We start from the raw sequence: 20,606 nt of genomic DNA, 5'->3' as shown, positions 1-20,606 counted from the left end.
CACATTGTCTTGCTCTCTAACACTCTCCTAACCATGTAAACACCCACACCCATACATGCGACGACGTAGGTACGCAGGTAGATCTTGCTTTAAAATGCAGCGTCTCTGCAGAACAGTGTCTCCCTCCCTCTCAAGACATCACATTCAATCCAAGGCTGTCGCTCACACTCCTTTTTTCCAGCTCATGGAGATATAGACGAGTTTGTTTTCTGCATTCTGCTGTGTTTTTCCCCTAGCGTGCCCCTTAGAGACCCTGTGTTTGTGTATCTGAGAGCAGTTCGGCAGTGGAAAAGTGCTTTCTGTTCGAGCAACGAAAAAGTGCCCAGAGTGTGTTCCCGCTCGCGTGACCAGTTTGCCCAGTGACCTGTGCAGCTGGGAGTCTGGGTCTGGATCCTACAAAACACACACACATATATAAATAGCCGACATACACTCACATCCATTAAAGAGTTGAAAAAATTGCAATGCCCTATCATTAAATCTAGGTCTAAAAGCTTTTTGACCACAAACAGCTGTCCTATACTGAAACAGCCTTAACCATAACAGTATATGTGCGAGTTAAGGGTTGTGCACAAATGTAAGTGCTATAATCATACACGCAACAGGATAATATTGCGTAAACACAAACACGATTCGATATCGAAGGGTTGCATGTGATGATTATCTAACGGCAGCATAGTTGAAGACCCGGGGAGGTGGCACTCTATTATGAAAGCACAGACTGTGGGAACTGTTTTGAAATGCAGAGGATATCCTACGCAGCCATAGAGAGATGTGGTTGCTATGGAGACAGCAAACGCTCAACCTTTGAAAAGAGATGCCTAGAGGAACTGCAATAAAGTCCACAGAGACAACTGTATTTGCACAAGAGCACCATACCTCACCGCAAAGACGTGTGCACAAAAGCAGTTTTTATATAAAATGCGTCTCAGATTTATGCACTTCGGGTGCATTCTGGAGTCTGGGCAGCATGTTAGAGTCTGGTGACATTTAGAATTCACTTAGAATATGCACTAACATGTCTTGTCTGCATTTGCGTCATTCCATTCACGTCTAGACATGTACGTTTTCTTGTGAAAGACTTGGATTGTTGGAACATTACCTCTCATGTGTCATGGCTTTAACGGTTCAGATACAGACCAGAGGCAAAACATTTTAAAATGTTACAATGCAACACTCAACACTTATTTCTGTGATTTCAAAGCCAAATGTTTAGCATCATTACTCCAGTCACACACTTCAGAAATCATTCTGATTTGCTGCAAAAAACATTTATTATTATTATGTTGAAAACAGCTGAGTAGAATTTTTTTTTTAGCTTTCTTTGATGAATAGAAAGTTCTGAAGAACAGCATTTATCTGAAATAGAAATCTTTTGTAACATTATAAATGTCTTTATCATCACTTTTGATCAATTTAAATAATCCTTGCTAAATAAAAGTACTAATTTCTATATATTTATATTTATAGAAAATATATTACTAACTCCAAGCTTTTGAATGGTATAGTGTATATTGTTATAAAAGCTTTTTATTTCAGATAAATGCTGATCTTTGGATCTTTCTATTCATCAAAGAATCCTGAAAAATGTACTCAACTGTTTTAAATATTGATTGTAATAATAATACAAAAATGTTTCTTATACAGCAAATGTGCATATTAGAATGATTTCTAAAGGATCATGTGACACTTAAGACTGGAGTAATGATGCTAAAAAGTTAGCTTTGATCACAGGAATAAATTACAAATTTTAAAACATTTAAATAGAAAACAGTTATTTTAAGTAGTAAAAATATTTCAGAATTGTACTGCTTTTGCTTTGGATCAAATAAATGCTGGCTTGGTGAGCAGAAGAGACTCCTTTAAAAAACATTAAACATCTTACTGTTCAAAAGCTTTTGACTGGTAGTGCAATTTAACAATTTTAGAATAAAAAATAAGACTGAAACTAAAATCAGTTGCTTTATATGCTACAAGTGCAATTAGGCATTACAACATAATTTACAGTATGAAAAACAGATGTTCATTTTAAGATTTGCTATAGATTATATTGGGTCAGTAAGATTTTTTTGAAAGAAATTAATTAAACGAATACTTTTATTCAGCAAGGATGCAATAAATGCTGTTTGTTTGAACTTCAGAAAAATCCTGATCAGCTGATTTCAACACTGATAATAATAAGAAATGTTTCTTATGCAAGGTGACAGTAACAGCTGGAGTAATGGATGCTGAAAATAATTATTTATTTAATTATTTAATTATATATATATATATATATATTAAGGTAATGTAACTGATTACATTTGATTGCTTTTCTATATTTTTAATACACTCTTCTAAATTTTAAATACACGAAAAAATGACTCCAAACTTCTGAATGGTAGTGTACAATATGTAGTCAATATGGATAAATATAAAAATCTCTGATACAAGCCAATAATCACTAAGGAGGAAATATTTTGTGCATCACTAATTTATATTATGCTTAGTGTTGGGAAGGTTACTTCGTTTTTGAAGGTTACTTAAATTTTTCTAAACTGTGAATCATTTTGAAACAACAGGCAGGGTTAACCTTACAGTAGTAGTCTTGTTACTGTCAGACTTCAAAAGTCCTTCATCACTTAAATTGAGATTATAATAATAATTTAATTTTAAAGCACAGCCAACACAATATCAGACTCTAGCACCTTTTTATTTTGAGATCATTCTAAGGTTAAATACAAATTTAAAAACATAAGATATAGTTTTAGCTGCTGTATGATGCTGTTTTTGAAAACAAGTTTTTGCAAACAAGTTTTTGCATAGCTATGACAGGAAACAGTGGCATCTACAATTTCTTAAGTAACTGTAATTTAATTACACAGATTACGGTTACATTTATTTTGTAATTAAATTACGTAAATTCATTACATGTAACTTGTTACTTCCCAAAACTGATCATGCATTATTACTGATGCATAGAGTCATTTACATTTTAATGTAGAACAGACTTTGAAGCATTTAGCTTCAGTTAAAGTGAAATATTGTATTTTTGTTTAATGAATAATTTTATTTTCTCACAAAAAGTACTGAGATCACAAACAATTACTGAAACCCCTGCAGAACAGTTCCGTTCCTCCTGTTAAGGACCCCTGTTTTTATAAACACTCTCTATCTAAGAACTGTGTAGAATGAGACGTAATAGAAAGGCAGGGAAGGAAGCACAGCTTCTGTCTGAACACACACAGAGATCCAACTCCACACAAAGACAGGACAGGGTGGTGTTGGAGAGGAACTGTTGGAGCCGTTCACTTTAATGTTCCACTCGGCCTCAGGACACTGCCAATGGAATTGTGAAGAAACGTTACACGTAGATGGGAAACTTCTCTCTCTCGAGATAAAATTTTCCAAGGGCTGTACCTCAACAACCACATGTTGAAGGATACTATTTTAACAGCATGAATACAGCTACTGTGCTGTTAAGAATGATTCAATTAAAATACAGACATTCAAAATGTTATTAATCACAAGTCATGCCTAGATTAATCTGTTATGTGGCATTAAAGTAATATATGCCACTGGCAATAGCTGTAACTGTTAGACCTCTAACTGGAAGAGCAATGAGACAAGTAGTGACAGATACACATCCTATTGCCAAAGAGGATGCCACAAAAATTCTGCATCCTCTTTATTGTGTAATGACTCATCGATTATAGCAGGCTGTAAACAACTGTCTGCACATTCTTAAAAGCTTTTCCTTTGTTTATAAGATATGTTAAACAATGCTGAGTCCCCCTTTTCCTGACACAGAACATTTTCTTTTTGCCAGTTTCCATATCAATACAGGACACACATACACACACACACACACAAAGTATGAAAAATAGAAGAAAGAAAGAAAAAAAAAAAGCTAAAATGTGACTTATTCTTTTAAATCAATTTGTTGGTACAATTCCTCAGAAAATAAATGTTAAAATTGTTACCACGCCTCCTGCTGGTGACCCACTGTGAAACGGTTTGGCTGGATAGCTTGGCGCATTTAGTCCCCAATAGTAGATGCTGTAACTTTATCATTTGGTTTAAAAGTGCATGTGGGTAGTTAACAAATCGGCATTAAAATGCATGTATTTATGTAGTGTGACATCTGATCTTTGAGAAAATATAAAGGGTCACTAACTTCAACGTCAATTCTTTTATTGTTTTTTTAAACACTTTTACTGAACTGTCCCATTCATTTGTCCTATGGTGTGACATAGCAAATATATATATATATCTTAATACTGTATAAATAGCATTAGAGAGATTTATCCTTATTGTTAGACACTTTTTTTCATATAGTGTTATTTATTTAATATAAAATTAGAATTAACATCAATTTTTCCTCATGACTTGTTGGACAATTTCAAGATAAACTTTGACAACAACACAAACTTTGCTGTCATCTGTTCAAAATTGCTCGAAATTATACCATTTTAAGATGAGTGATATTATATCTCCCCTATTACATTACTCAACTGTTTTTTTAAGATCTTTTGAGATAAAAACAAATCTGTGGTTCTTTTATGTGTGTCACACCATAGGACATTATGTCTCGCTAAAGGACAGAAATTGTAGCATTAAAGTATTTCTATTTAATTTTGAACATGTCAAATCAGAAAGAAAATTTAATTTTGATACAAACAATATCAACATGTTTTTAAACAAAACAAAAAATAATTTCAACAAAATCAACAAAATTGTCTCGTAGTCAGTCAGTATGTTACTGCATGTGCGGCACAACTAAATATGATTGGTATTCAAACTAAATTCAATAAGATGTGAATGATTTTTTTTTAAAAACTATATTTACTTTCTATTTACTTTAAAATGTATCCTACACTTTCAGTTCCTACACTTTCAGAAATATATGGATGAAAAAAAAAATGGTTAAATGCCGCAGGTATTTATTAACATTTTTATGCTTTTCTTTTTAATTTATAAAAGTTGTAATTTATTGAACCATGCTTGAGACAGTCACAACAATTGGCTCAAAAATGTAAAAAATTTTATAACACTGCAGATTTTATAACAACGGTTCCATGTAGGACAAAGACATGTTTAAGGATTTACTGCATTTTAAATAATGGCAATAATAATTATATTCATTTTTATCTTGTGGGACAGTGAAAATGCCATATCACGTCAACAACCCACGTACTGATGTTTTATATTGATAATATTTAATTATATTGCTGTACATATAAAGTTTCTTAAAATCTTGACATGGATATTTTTTCACATGTCTCAAATTTAATAATTAATTACTAAAAAGTATTAAAACATACATTTATTTAAACTTAAAGGGGGTTAATCAATACAATACATCTCTCAGAACCTGAAGTGGGACAATCACATTGACCTGATTGTCAAAAAGGCCCAGCAGAGGTTGTACTTCCTTCGCCAGCTGAGGAAGTTCAATCTGCCGAAGGAGCTGCTGAAACAGTTCTACTCGGCCATCATTGAATCCATCCTCTGCACCTCAATAACTGTCTGGTTCAGCTCAGCTCAAACGGACCTTAGAAGACTACAGAGAATAGTCCGGTCTGCTGAGCAAATCATTGGTACAATCCTCCCTACCCTCCAAGATCTGTACTCATCCAGAGTGATTAAAAGGGCTAGCAAAATCATTCTCGACCCCTCACACCCAGCCCACTTCCTTTTCGAACTGCTGCCATCTGGTCGGCGCTACAAAGCACGGAGTACCAAAACAGTCAGACATAGGAAAAGCTTCTTCCCTCAGGCCATCTACCTCATGAACAGTTAAATGTTCCCCCCCACTGTGCAATAAAATGTGCAATACCTCTGTCCATCTCTATATTTATTACAGATACGTTATCGCTTTAACATATCTTCCATACATTCAATTCCTTTGTATAATTTGTATATAGAACATCTGTACTTACATTATATTGTCTATTGTGTATTGTCTTTCACATATTTATTCTAATCACTCATTTATTTGTCTATTGTTTGTGTCTTTTCATATATTTATTCTAATCACTTGTTTATTTGTTATCTGTGTCTTGTCACTTGTGATCCTGTCTGTGCACTGGAAGCTTCTGTCACCAAGACAAATTCCTTGTGTGTGTAAGCACACTTGGCAATAAAGCTCTTTCTGATTCTGATTCTGATTCATATTACATATTTAGCGAGTTTTACGGCATTACTTTTCTTCAGTTTCTTTAAGGATTAAATTGAAATTTTCAAATTATTTTTAAATTACACAAAACTAGGAGCAACTTCTAACAAGTCCATGTAAATAAATTAACCAAAAATCAAGGGTCTTAAAGGGATAGTTCACCCCAAATAAAAATTCTGGCATTAATTACTTACCCTCATGTCGTTACAATGTAAGACCTTTGTTCATCTTCGTAACACAAATTAAGATACCTCAGAACGCCGGCTCCTACGTTAGCATCACTACGTGCATACACTGTGGTGAACGTGCGTTGAAAACTGACACGGAAGAGAAGAAATGGTTGAATTAGTAATTATTTTTATTTTCTTTGCGCACAAAAAAAATTCTAGTAGCTTCTTTTACGGTTGAACCACTGATGTCACATGGACTATTTTAACAATGTCCTCACTACCTTTCTGGACCTCAGTTGTGTCAGTTGCGTTGCTGTCTATGCAGAGTCAGAAAGCTCTCGGATTTCATTAAAAATATCTTAATTTATGTTCCAAAGACGAACTAAGGTCTTACGGGTTTGGAACAACATGAACATGTGAGTAATAATGACAGAATTTTCATTTTTGGGTGAACTATTCCTTTAAGCAACTGCCTTGAAGATGAATGTGAATGCTAACAGATAGAGACCCCCTTGGCCTAAGCCTGTAAACATGACTTTGTTTTGTTTTATAAATATTGGCCCATAATACTAACATAATTTACCCTGCTATGCAGATATTATTGCAAAGGTAATAAACGATTTTGTTAAAAAAAAAAAAAAAAAAAGCTCAAATAACAAATAAACTATTTTAATGCCAAAAAGATACGGCTTAATGAGTGATTCGGTTTTTGAGTCCCTCACGCCACCTGGAGGAAGTAAACTTTCTCCTGGGAAACAGCTCTTAGCCTGTAGCATTTGTCTGTTATGTTCAGCGGTCACTGCGCTTGCCGTAGACTTGTGGGAGTTTACGTAAAATCATGATGGCGGCGGCCAGTGCGAGAACGCTTAGTAAGGTCGCCCGGTTAGTTGTAGACACGCCGACACGCCGACACGCCGTGTAACAAACACCGCAGCATTAGTGCCGAGAATTTTTATGAGATGCCAAGGAAGAGCTTACGGTACCGGCGGAGCGGGATTTAAATCCAGAATTCTGCTCGCTGCGCCGGTGCGTGGCAGTGGGAGAGTCCTGGGATGCGCCTTCTTGCTCGGTGGTGGCTTCGGCTTGTATCAGACCGTCAAACTCACGCTTCAGCATCACCTCGCAGAAGAAAAATCAAAAGTATATCTTCACTTTTGACAGCATTTTTGCATGAAAGTGTCGAAATGTGTCCTCATTTTAAGTTATTTTGCTCATCATGGTTTTATTAACTTGTTTTGATTAGGCACCTGAGCTGGGGACAGATCTGAAGTTGACTCTGTATCAATATAAGACCTGTCCGTTTTGCAGCAAGGTGCGAGCCTTCCTGGATTATCATGGTCTGCCATATGAAATTGTGGAGGTCAATCCCGTTATGCGACAGGAGATCAAGTGGTCCACTTACAGAAAAGTTCCCATCCTGATGGTGAACGGCACGGTGGTATGTAACCATTAACAATTTTCTGATGATGATCCATATCATCTTTCTGATTAATGATGCTTTAGCTCATCAAGTCCTTCTCTTTGTTTATATCTCAACAGCAACTCAATGATTCTTCTGTAATAATTAGTGTTTTGAAGACATACCTGGTCAGCAAGTGAGTATCTTGCTTGATAAGCTTTTTATATGGATGTTGTTTATATTAGAATTTATTTAAGTGGTTTTAATGACTTTAATCATAGCATAAACATGTTTAGCATGTTTGTGTATTATATTAGTTTAGAAAAGCTTTTTTGTTTGTTTTCTATGGACTGCCAAGTATGATTATTATTCCAAAAGCAGAATGAAAGATGACAATTTTTCAAACTGACAATTTGATGTTTTGCTAAATTTGGAGGGGGATTGATTGAGAGTGAACTTCTGCTTTGTTTTAGGCAAATAAATGTGAATATAAACGCAAATTTTGATTGTTCACTGTTTCTTTTAGGGAAAAAACAGTATCTGAGATTCTCACTTATTATCCTGAAATGAAGGCGAAAAACGACAGTGGAAAAGATGTGATAGAGTTTGGCAACAAGTACTGGGTCATGGTGAGAGACGCGGACGCTGATCGTCTGTATCCTGGAAAAGACACCAGAAAGTAAAGCAAATTAGTTATGTCTGAAAGCAGTTGCTTTAATAACTTTTTTATTTTAATGATTTGAGTCAAACATAATTGTATTAACTTTTTAATAACACTTTTTGCCCAGAGAGGAGATTAAATGGCGAAAATGGACAGATGAGTGGCTGGTGCACCTAATTTCCCCAAATGTTTACCGCACACCCACTGAAGCCCTTGCATCCTTTGACTACATAGTACGAGAAGGCAAATTTGGCACCTTTGAGGGCTTCTTTGCTAAATATTTTGGCGCTGCTGCCATGTGGATCATTTCAAAGAGATTGAAAAACAGGTATGTTTTTGAGGGCAGTGCAATTTAATAATGCATAAAGATATTTGTCAAAAATGTTTTGATAATAAAGTTTAACCCTATCATGCTACACAGACACCATATGCAAGATGATGTGAGACAGGATCTCTACAAGGCCGTCAATGACTGGGTGGCAGCCATTGGAAAAAACAAGAAGTTTATGGGAGGCGATCAACCCAACCTTGCAGATCTGGTATGCATTTCTTTCACAGCCTAAAATTGTATTCAAAATATATAAGTACACTAAGTTTGGTTCAGTCTCTTTTTATGTTGATGAAAAAGTCTCTAATGGTCACAACTACTTAATTAATTTGATCTAAAATGCAGTAAAATAATATTGTGAAATATTATTACAATTATATATAAAATTATATATATATATATATATATGAAGAGTTCAGATGCAAAACCAGCTAAAAGCCATCTCGGTCAAAAATGAGATAATGATACTGAGTGAATGCTCTCGACACATATTATACGTCCATCAAATAATTTTTCTTCAAACTCGCTAAACCTATACATCTGAGCCTGATAAAAATGCATTTTTTAAAGAAAGACGTCAGATGGATTTAGCTGGTTTTGCATCTGAACTCTTCATATATATATACTACTTTGACAGCCATTATTCAATTAGCCAATGTTGAAAACATGGTACTGCCTAGTATTGTTTATGTCCAAAAAAAAAATAAAAGAACAGCATTTATTTAAAATATAAATATTGTATACAATTATAAGAGTCTTTACTGTCACTTCTGGTCAATTTAATGCACACTTGCTACATAAAAGTATACTTTTTTTTTTTTTACCCCAAACATTTGAATAATAGTGTTTGTTTTTCTCAGTGTCACAGTTACTTAAGGGATGCGAATTGAATTATTTTTGCTTATTTATTACTTGCATGTTTAATTATCTATGGTGTGGTGGATAAATAGTTTCTTATACCATATGTTTTCAACACAGGCCGTGTTTGGTGTTCTGAGGGTCATGGAGGGCCTTCAAGCATTTGATGATATGATTGAACACACCAAGGTGAAGAAATGGTACCAACGTATGCAGAAGGCCACACAACGTGTGTCTTAAATTCAAAGCTTCTGTCATCGCTGCACCGACTTGAAGCACTTGATACCACTGCACAACATAAAAAAAACAAGCTTGATGCCATCTAATGGTAATCTACTGGTTTTGCAACTCTTAAAAGACTAATTTTTGTCCAGTAATTAAACTGGCTTCCAGCCTTCCTTTGCTTGGACTGTAAACACAGAGCTAAGAATTTAATTTGAAGAGATAATGCCCAGAATACCGTAGAATGCTGTTCACGTTTTTTTCCCTCTATGATTTGTTTTACTTCTAAGCTGGATTTCTCTCATAATGTTTTCTTTTACTTTGTGAAGCAAAGTCAAAGTGCAACCTGAACCAAATGCTATTTAAAGTAAAATAATCTCATATTATCTATAGACATTGTGAATGGCTTTTAGAGGGATTGTTATGAAATCATCAATTTTTTTTCATCTCTGTGAACTAGTTTGAAGCTTGGTGATTTATAATCTGGTGATCTGGTCCATTTTTCAACAAATGACGGTTCATTTTTACAAATGACAGTGCTCTTTCTTGTTCTTTTGAATTTCTGTTTTGCTCCTTTTGTAACACTGATATGTTGCCACTCATCATGTGGTATTTAGGTTACCTAAGCAGATGAGCTCAGCCCTGATGGATCGCCGTAGATGCTTACGTCTACCTCAGTTTGGCTTACTGTTCTCTGTTCATAAATGTCCATTCTGAGGTTGCAGTGACTAAAATCTGTGGTTTACTGAATGTTCATATAAATGTGTTTCAACCTTGGGTTCTCAAGGGGTTTAACTTATCTGATCTTACTGAGTAATGGTTATGTGAAAGTTTTGGACATTTGGAGTGTCCAGTTAAACAAGAACTTTTACCTATGCATCATCTTTTGAATCGACAAAAGTGATATTTGTCAGTGAAATAAAATAAAAATCTCAAGCAGAAGGTTGTCAGCTGGTTAGTCTGTCATGCTTTGTTCGAAATAAAGCGAATGCATGTTAGATGAGACACTCCTATAAATAAAAAAAACACTGTTCGTTGTAATGTTACCATATCAGAATGTTTATAAATGTGCGATTTATATATTAGAAAAATTCACGAACAAAGGCTAGAAAAGGAGGTACAGGCGTATAGCAACGCGTCGTTGGCATAGAAACCTAATAAGCTTCAGTTCATTGGGCGTTGAACGCTCTTCTCAAATCTTGGTCGCCGAAGTTTCGAACCAGCCAATCAGAAGCAACAGAGAATGTTGAAGGCGGGATTTAGAGCGTCAGACTCGTCTCCGATTGGCGGCTATTGTTGTCCATGCGAAAGTCTACCGGGTGTTGCAAACAACATCACACAGGGGACGCGACGTTGCATACTTGTATTAAGGTTAGTGCTATTTTATTCATATCGCATTTATCGTTTAAAGTACGTAAATAAGTTTTTATCGATCAGGATTATTTAACTGGTCGTATAAATATCCAGCGCATAAACAGAAAAAAGATTAACATTAAGTTAGTAGAACAAACACAGCCTTGACTGAGGACAAATTACAGTCTTTTTGTTTAACAGATACACATGTATGATTAATAACACTTCTGTTTAATTTTTTTTCCAAAGTTTATGATACACTTCTGGTGAAGTTATTTTTTAAGACAAATAAACATCGCCCTACTGAATTGAAGGGATGAAAACACGGTCGTCCTCTCCACCCGTCCACGTTCACGTCCCAGACGCAACATCTGTGCATGTCCACCTAAAGAAGAGTCCACAGAAAAGCCAGGTCAGAATGGATGTCCTTTGCCATTCCAGTTTAAATCAGCCTCATTATACACGACCAGTCAAAAGTTTTTGAACAGTAATGTGTTTTAAAGAAGTCTCTTCTGCTCAGGGGCGTCGCTAGGTCTAATCATTAGGGGGTTGAGCCCCTAAAGTTTTTACTCCAGCCCCGAATGTTTTTTTTGTTTTTGTTTTTTTGTATGGCCCTATGATTTCCACGGAATTTGTCAAAGTTTAAATTAATTAATCAAAAGTTGGTCATTAAACCTAAATCAGGTCGCGATAGGGACTAGTATCTGTAAATATTATGCCGCAAAAGACTATTTAAATATGAATCCTGCAAGTTCTGCGTGTCTTTTTATGAGTGAACGGCGCGGATGCGCGGTTTAGTTTTCTGATGCGCGCAGTGATTTCAGCGTCTGCAGTTTCACTAAATGACGACATAAATACATTAACAACATCTCCAGAACTGCTCTGAGAGTCACTTCATGAGCGTTTCACTGTTTCATTTGAGTAAAACAAGCGTCAAATACATACACAGAAATTTAAAGGCATTCACGGCAACCCGTCAAAGTAAAAGTTCGGTTTAACTTTAATAATCATTCAGTATAATATACGTGCCTACTACTACTACTACTACTACTAATTAATAAAAATGTATAAAATAAATTCACACAATATTTTTTTTTGTAGTTTTACATTTTAATAGTAAATTCCCTTTATTTGCCAAAAATAAAATATAATTTTCATTCAGAGATCAATTAAATCTTTTAAAAATGTATACCTTAATTTGATTACCAGAAAAATACACAACACAGAATTCCATAAGGATATTGTCAAAATAAATAAACGTTGTTTTTATGCATTCAAATAAACAGACATATTTGGTAACAATAAAACGTAAAGTGAGAAAAAATAAAACATTTCATAGTGTCCTAAATATGTAATTTTTCTTAACTTTTGATAAATTGACGGTAAGTTGTATAAGATTCATGGTTTTAATTAATTACACATGATTAATTACATTTTGACTAACAAAATAAATTTAACCATTAAAACGAAGACCAGAAAAATGAAAACCGAATTTGAAAAAAAAAATAAAACGGAATTTGGGAATAAAATAGGACCCTATTTTTGCATGCAACTATATATTTTTTACAGTTATAAATACATTTTCAAATGTATTATTTTATTTGTCTAACATATTTTTGTAGTGTTATAATTTTGTTATAATACTTTGATATGTTTGCTATTTGCAGTGATTAGTATTTACTATTGTTAATAGTGTGACAAGGTCTTTAAACCCCGGTTTAATGCCCCCGGACCCACCTCCAGGTTCAACAACTTGTGTAAAATCTTATGTGAGCATGATGTGAGCTCCCACCCATTACCACTAGCCCCTGATGTTTTGGCACCAGCCCCAGATGTTTTAAAATCTTAGAAACGCCCCTGCTTCTGCTCACCAAGCATTTATTTGATCCAAAGTACAGCAAAACAGTCAAATTTGTTACTATTTAAAATAACTGTTTACTATTTGAATATATTTTAAAATGTTATTTATTCCCATGATTTCTGATTTGTTGCTGAAAAATTCTGAAAAATTACTCAACTGTTTTAAATATGGATAATAATAATAGTAATAATAATTATTATAATAAAAGTTTCTTGAACAGCAAATCAGCATATTAATGATTTCTGAAAGATCATGTGACACTGAAGACTGGAGTAATGATGCTGAAAGTTTAGCTTTGATCACAGGAATAAATTACATTTTAAAATATATTCAAATAGAATGCAGTTTTTTTAAATAGTAAAATATTTCACATTACTGCTTTTGCTGTATTTTGGATCAAATAAATGCATCAAAAACATCAAACATCTTATTGTTCAAAAACTTTTAACTGAGACAGTGAAAACACTCATCACATATGTGTTCAGCAGGGTAAAGTGAGCAATTTACGATCCACTTCCAGTGTAAAGGTCCGAGCTCCCTGGGTTCCTCCAGGAAAATCTTCAAGACGAAGAGAATACAAATGGGAGGTTTGTTTAGTGCTATTCTCTCTTGTTTACCTGCGCAAATAATTTATGAGTCATTTTTTTAATTGTGACTTTGAATGACTATAATTACAAACATTTCCATCAGGGGGCCACTCGCTGTTTAGAGATCACTCCGGGACGGGCCGCTGACTCTTCCTCGCCTCCTCTGCGGCTCACTGACCTGTCCAGTGAAGAGGATGATGCGAAAGGAGTAATCGGCAAATATGAGAGAAAAATTGAAAGTCTGATGTCAGAGGTTGACTGTATAAAAAGTGAGGTATGGATTCTACATAATCAAGACTAATCACGATTTACAATTCGTTGCGCAGCATGCTGGATTTGAATGTCTAAATCTTCACAGGTGAAGTTACGACAGGCAGAGGACCACTTAAAACACCAGTCACAGCAGTTGAGCGCCTGTCGGCGTTTAATTGATCAGCGTGAGGAAAGACTTGAAGAAGCCAGTAAGGACTTGAGGAGGTCAAAGCGTGAGAATGCTGATCTGCGTAGCACTGTAGATGGGACGCAGGCTGAGCCTGGACATATGAGGTATAGTTCTTCCAGATTTAACATATTAACTTTTTTTTTTTTGACGATTGTTGTGACCAGATGCTTAAAATGTGTGATTTATGTGGACAGATCAGAAACAGGACCTCCACACGAGGAGTTAGAAACTTTGCTAAGGAAACTGGTGGAAGCTGAGATAGACGGCCAGGCTGTAGCCAAACAAGCGACAGCTCTGAGAGAAACCGTGGGCAAAGTTAAGAAGGTAAGAAGGTTGGCAAACTACAAACTTTGCCAGTTACCTCTGAAATGTTTTCTCTTGAATAACAAAAAAAAAAATTCACTTTGTGTATTCAGGACAAAAAACAGTCGAAGACCCACTCTGATCAGTTGGGTCGTCAACATGAGCTGCTAGAGCAAAAGTTGGACACGTTTGTGGAGACAAACCGCGCACTCAGACGGCTTTTGAGAGAACAGCATGGACGGGAGGTACAAAAGCTTCATTTAAAATAAATTTGTCTCATGTTGGTTCTACAATATTGTGTATATGCTCTTTTTTTAAACAACATAAACCTATTTGTCTTTTTTCCACCACAGACAGATGCACTGAGGTTGTTTGATGAGAGGGAGATGCTAATGAGAAAACTAGCTGATTCTGAGGCTGAGAGAAGGGTTTGTAATCTAACTCCAACAATTTTTGCTTGGGTAATAAGGATATGATTTATGCGCTACCAGTCAAAAGTTTATGAACAGTAAGATTTTTAATGTTTTTTTAAAAAAGTTTCTTCTGCTCACCAAGCCTGCATTTATTTTAGTCCAAAGTACAGCAAAAACAGTAACATTTTGAAATATTTTAACTATTATAGTAAAGTTTTCTATTTTAATATATTTTAAACTGTTATTTATTCCTGTGATTTCAAAGCTAAACTTGCTGATTTGCTGTTCAAAAAACATTTTTTAAATATTATTATTATTATTATTATTATCATCAATATTTAAAACAGCTGAGTACATGTTTTTCAGGATTTTTTGATGAATAGAAAGATCCAAAGATCAGCATTTATATAAAATGAAAAGATATGAGTCAGTATAATTGTTTTTTTGGTTTGTTCTTTTTAGTTGGGGGGTGGGAGGTTATAGAAATGAATACTTTTATTTAGCAAGGATGCTTTAAATTGATTAAATGTGATGATAAAAACATTTATAATGTTACAAAAGATTTCTATTTCAGATAAATGCTGTTCTTCTGAACTTTTATTCATCAAAGAAACCTGAAAAAAATTCTACTCAGCTCTTTTTAACTTAATAATAATAAAAAATGTTTTTTTGAGCAGCAAATCAGAATATTACAATGATTTCTGAAGGATCATGTGAGGTAATGATGCAAAAGATTTAGCTTTGATCACAGGAATAATTACATTTTAAAATATATTCACATAGAAAACAGTTATTTTAAATAATAAAAATATTTCAAAATTTTACTGTACTTTGGATCTAATAAATGCAGGCTTGGTAGGCAGAAAATACTTTTTTAAAAACATTAAAAATCTTAAAGTATGTGTTAAATTGATCTAAAGTGACAGTTAAAACCTGTCTATTTGTAAAAATAAATGCTGAAATTTTGATCCATCACAGAATACAGAAAATATTGTCTCAGGGTTTCTAGAAAACCTTTAAGCAGAAACTGTTTTCAACATTCATAGTAATCTAAAATGTTTCTCAGGCAGCAAATCAGCATATGAGAATGATTTCTGAAGGATTATGTGACACTGAAGACTGAAGAAATGATGCTTTGCCATTACAGGAAAAAAATATATTTCACAATATTTCTGTTTTACAGTAGTTTTGATCAAATAAATGCAGCCTTAATGAATGTAGGATACTTTAAAACAACAACAACAACAAAAAAAGCTACCAATTTTTGACTGATGGTTAATGCTTGAATGCAGAGCTGTTTCCTTGACCTCAAGCCATTTAGAAATACTTTGTTGATAGTGTTATAGTAACTTTCTCTTTTAGAAACTTGAGACTAAACTCAACAGCAGGGAGAGAGAGGCCAATCAGATGGCTGAGAATTTGGAAAATGAAAAGGTAATATTGATATTTCACTTTCAGTTCATTTGCGTAATATTTTCTATAGCATGTCACTTGCATATAGTGAGTTTGCTCTTGTGTTTTGTGATTGTCATCACAGGAGCATCTGAGGACTGCAGGAGAGCTGTCAAAAGTTCTTGAATCCACCCGCAGTCGCTTGCAGAACCAGCTGCACAAGAAAGAAGCTGAAAAAAACCGTCTGGAGGCTCAGATTCAAGTAAACCTGGATTTCTATCAAAGTTTTTCACTGGTATAAAGTGGTACATCGTGTAAGTATGTACTGTACTGTGGCACAGAGGCTGGAAGGGACACTGCAGCATCAGCAAGAGGAGGTGCAAGGCCTGCTGGAGCAGATGAGAGAGCTGAAGCAGCACTGTGAAGGAGACAGAGACGTCCAGAAACAGGTCTTGGAGGACCATAGGAAACAGTCTGAGCAAAGTGTGCATACAGCTGCACAGCTCTCTGCACAACTCCTGGACAAGGTACTATACAGAAAAACAATAAATGAACTGTACTAGGATTCTATAAAATTAATAAAAAGCACTCTGCTTCACACAAAAAAGATTTTTATGCAGTTGATGTGTTTCTGTTATCTCTTTAGGAGGCTCAGTTAGCAGAGGCTCTCTCCACTGCTGAGGAGCTTCGGCAGCGTTACTCCAAACAGAACAGAGAGAAAAGCCAGCTGGAGTTGGAGATCACCACCTTAAATAAGTCAGTGACTCTTTCTTCACTTGCTTCACTGAAGCTCAGCCTAGTCTACACTCTTCATGTCTATAATTTATTATTTTTGGTGTGAATTATGGATTACGTTCTGAGTAATTTATGATGCTCGGGCATATACACCAGTGAGATTTGAGATATGAGTTTCTGAAATTCTCTTTCAACTTAATTGTCGATCAATTCCTTTGTGGGAAAAAAACAGGCCTGTGTTACTGGGTGAATCTCACAAACCCTGAAAGAGAATATTCCAGTCATATTGCGTTTCAGAATCACAGATTCTTTTTGTTTTTGTTTGCATAAAGTACATAAAACCTGCACCATTAAGAAAAGGAGGCATTTTGTGGCAAACATATTTTTCTGTTTTATCCATATTATCTTTATCTTTACTTCATCCATTTTCTTATTAGCATAAAAAATATTTTTTACCAAAATACACTGAAATACATTTAAACAGTGATATTTAAGATTATAATATTTATTAGAATTTAAAATAACTGTAAAATGCAATTTATTTCTGTGATGGCAAAGCTGAATTTTCAGCAGCCATTACTTCCGTCTTCAGTGTCATATGATCCTTCAGAAGTCATTCTAATATGCTGATTTTGTGCTTTAAAAACATCTTATCAATGTTATTAAAAAAAAAAAAAACTTATTTGTTTGCAATATGGTAATAAGAACTAAGGAGAATAAAATAGTTCTTTATTCAGAATATAGTCATATTTAATAATATTTAATAATATTTTTTATAATAATATTTTTTATATAACTTATAAATATATTTTATAATAATTTTAAAAATGTTTTTGAAATATATACTTGATATAAAATGTTTTGTTCTTATTATCAATGTTTTTTTTATGTAATTGTTTATTTGTTTGCAATATGGTAATAAGAATTAAGGGGAATAAAATGTTTTTTTATTTAGAATATAGTAATATATAATAATATGTAATAATTTTCAATAATATTTTTCATATTATTTATAAATATGTTTTATAATATTTGTTTTAATATTTACTTAATATAAAATATTGAGTGTTCTTTATATATAGTATATATAGTAGTATTTAATAATTAATATTATTTATAATAATACTATTTGTATTATAATTTTTTATAAATATATTTTATAATGTTTTTACAAGTTTTGGGGGGGAATACATATTCAATATAAAATAATTAATGTTATTAATTACATTAATTGCAATATGGTAATAAAAATTAAGGGGAATAAAATGGTTATTTATTCATAATATAGTAATATTTAATAATAGTATTTAACAAAAATTATTTATAATAATATCTTTTATATTAATTTATATCTATCTATATCTATATCTATACATCTATATATATATATATATATATATATATATATATAAATACTCAGTACAAAATATTGAGTGTTTTTGTTTTCTTATTTTCAATGTTTATTTTTTATTATTTATAAATATTTATAAGTATATTTTATAATATTTTTACATGTTTTTGGGGAATATATACTCAATATAAAATATTGAGTGTTTTTTTCTTATGAATGTTAATTTTTTTTTAAATGTATTTATTTGTTTGCAATATTGTAATAGGAATTAAGGGGAATAAAACTCTTCTTTATTCAGAATATAGTAATATTTGATAATAATATTGTATATTATTATTTATTATAATATTTTAATATTATAAATATTTATATATACTCCATATGAAATATTGAGAGCTGTGTTGTTGTTTATTTTGTGGGGGTTTTTTACGTTTTCTGATATTTGCTTAGTTGTCGTATTTAGTGGAGCTCATAACGGATGGTGATTGTAGACTTTTCTCTTTACAGTCGTCTTACTGAGTTGAGTGAACAGCTGCGCAGTTGTGAGGAGAAATCCTGCATAGAGAGAGAGGGGCTTCTCAGCCGTCTGCACTCCCTCACCTCCGAAAACACGGCTACCAAACTGGAAAACCAGAGACTCAAGGCAATAAATCTACTGGAATCGACTTTTCTTATTCATCCAACCATTTAAGCTCTGATTTTCATGCTTTATCTTGCATACTCTTTTAGAGTACTCTGTCAGCCGCAGAGGACAGGCTGTCTTTATCTCAGTCGGATGTGCAGCAGCTGAAGATTTCTCTCAGAGACTTTGAGGGTCTGGTGGAGGGTTACAAGAGTCAGGTGCTTTTAACATACCATCCTCACAGCTCATTACAATCCATCTTCACTAAGTCCTAGTACATTAACCCTTCGTAATTCTTGCAGTTGCAAAAGACACGTTTGGAGTCTGAGGAATACTCCTTGAGGCTGGAGATGATGGAGAAAGAGGCACAGAGCGACCGTGAAGAGATGGAAAGAGAGGTGGAACAAGGCCGCAAACAGCTCCAGGCTCGGATGAAAGAAATGGAAATGTTGCGTGAAGCTCTGAAGCGCTTGGAGGACGAGCTCAGGGAGGCCAGAGAGAACAAGCACATCCAGGACAGAAGAAGTACAGAGCAGAATAGCACCCTGTCTGAGCTCAGAAACAAGGTGATCATGCATGTATACATTTACAATGTAGATATTACAGTGAAATCAGATGGGTTTTTAATTTTTAATGACACATTTTCTTGTTTGTATGTAGATGGAGCAGCAGAGTTGTAAAATAGAGAATCTCCAGGAGAAGAATTTATTTCTACTTGAAGAAAATATGCAGCTGAAACGCTCCATGGAAAGCATTGAAAGGTCTGCTGCACACTGCTGTAATATAGTGTATGTTTTAAAAGACCAGATGAAATCAAAATTATGAAAGGTTTCTGTTTAAATTTTCTTTTTTTATAAAAAAATCAACCAAAATATATTGATGCTGTTATCTCCTGAAATATAATATAATATAATATCATATAATATAATATAATATAATATATTTTTAAAAGACATCATGGAATCATAATATAATATATTTTTTAAAAAGACCAGATGAAATCAAAATTATGGAAAGTTTTTATTTAAATATCCTTTTTTTTTAATCAAAAAATAACCAAAACATATTGATGCTGTTCTCTTCTGATAATATAATAGAATAGAATATTTTTAAAATATAAAATCTAAATATAATAGAATAGATTTTGTAAAAACCTCATGAAATCAAAATTTATTATAACATAATGCAGTTTAACAATATAATATATTTTTTTAAAAGACCTCATGAAATAATAATATAATATAATATAAAACGTCATGAAATCAAAATATAACATAACATAATATAGTATATTTTTTAAAAGACCTCATGAAATCTAAATATAATATAATATATATATTTTTTAAATCTAATAAAAATTAAAATTATGAAGTTTCTATTTAAATTTTCTTCTTTTATAAAATAAACCAAAATATACTGATGGCATTATCTCCTGTTATAATATAATATAACAATGTAATTTTTTTTTTAAGAAAAAAAAAAAAAAAATCAGTTATTAAAATTTTCTATTACATTTTTTTAATACAATTAACCAAAATATATTGATGGCATTATCTCCTGATATAATATAATATAATATAATATATTTAAAAGACCTCATGAAATCACATTAATAATTCATATTTTAATTCCATTCTCTTCTATTAAATATATGGCAAAAAAAAATCATGATACTAACTTTTGTTGTAGTTAATGTATTTCATATTTAAAAAAAAAAAAAAAGTTGTTTAAATTTGTTTCTTCTCTAATAAT

At 33.1% G+C, this 20,606-nt stretch overlaps 2 protein-coding genes across 3 annotated transcripts in view; both read left to right on the top strand.

The window, feature by feature from the left end:
• Positions 1 to 7,148: 7,148 nt before the first annotated feature.
• Positions 7,149 to 10,737, top strand: ptgesl (prostaglandin E synthase 2-like). The gene is given in 8 exon segments (XM_051116942.1): positions 7,149 to 7,225; positions 7,228 to 7,467; positions 7,571 to 7,765; positions 7,867 to 7,922; positions 8,253 to 8,405; positions 8,515 to 8,715; positions 8,809 to 8,926; positions 9,694 to 10,737. Coding segments are annotated over 8 exon segments (1,143 nt in total). The 5' UTR covers positions 7,149 to 7,165; the 3' UTR covers positions 9,814 to 10,737.
• Positions 10,738 to 11,085: 348 nt separating this feature from the next.
• Positions 11,086 to 20,606, top strand: part of odf2b (outer dense fiber of sperm tails 2b) — a 10,693-nt gene continuing 1,172 nt past the window's right edge. The window contains exons 1-16 of one of the 2 annotated variants that reach the window (XM_051117112.1): positions 11,086 to 11,166; positions 11,398 to 11,560; positions 13,498 to 13,596; positions 13,700 to 13,870; positions 13,955 to 14,142; positions 14,233 to 14,362; positions 14,455 to 14,586; positions 14,695 to 14,769; positions 16,117 to 16,188; positions 16,292 to 16,408; positions 16,488 to 16,673; positions 16,793 to 16,902; positions 18,740 to 18,875; positions 18,962 to 19,072; positions 19,157 to 19,420; positions 19,515 to 19,615. In XM_051117112.1, the coding sequence (XP_050973069.1) occupies positions 11,465 to 11,560; positions 13,498 to 13,596; positions 13,700 to 13,870; positions 13,955 to 14,142; positions 14,233 to 14,362; positions 14,455 to 14,586; positions 14,695 to 14,769; positions 16,117 to 16,188; positions 16,292 to 16,408; positions 16,488 to 16,673; positions 16,793 to 16,902; positions 18,740 to 18,875; positions 18,962 to 19,072; positions 19,157 to 19,420; positions 19,515 to 19,615 (1,988 nt within the window). In that variant the 5' untranslated portion in view covers positions 11,086 to 11,166; positions 11,398 to 11,464. Of the gene's footprint in view, positions 11,167 to 11,397; positions 11,561 to 13,494; positions 13,597 to 13,699; positions 13,871 to 13,954; positions 14,143 to 14,232; positions 14,363 to 14,454; positions 14,587 to 14,694; positions 14,770 to 16,116; positions 16,189 to 16,291; positions 16,409 to 16,487; positions 16,674 to 16,792; positions 16,903 to 18,739; positions 18,876 to 18,961; positions 19,073 to 19,156; positions 19,421 to 19,514; positions 19,616 to 20,606 lie in introns of both variants that reach the window. The other variant, XM_051117110.1, reaches the window with a different exon arrangement.

This window comes from Labeo rohita, chromosome 8 (genome assembly GCF_022985175.1).
Source record: "Labeo rohita strain BAU-BD-2019 chromosome 8, IGBB_LRoh.1.0, whole genome shotgun sequence".
NCBI lineage: Eukaryota > Metazoa > Chordata > Actinopteri > Cypriniformes > Cyprinidae > Labeo > Labeo rohita.
This window is presented reverse-complemented; position numbering and strand designations above follow the sequence as displayed.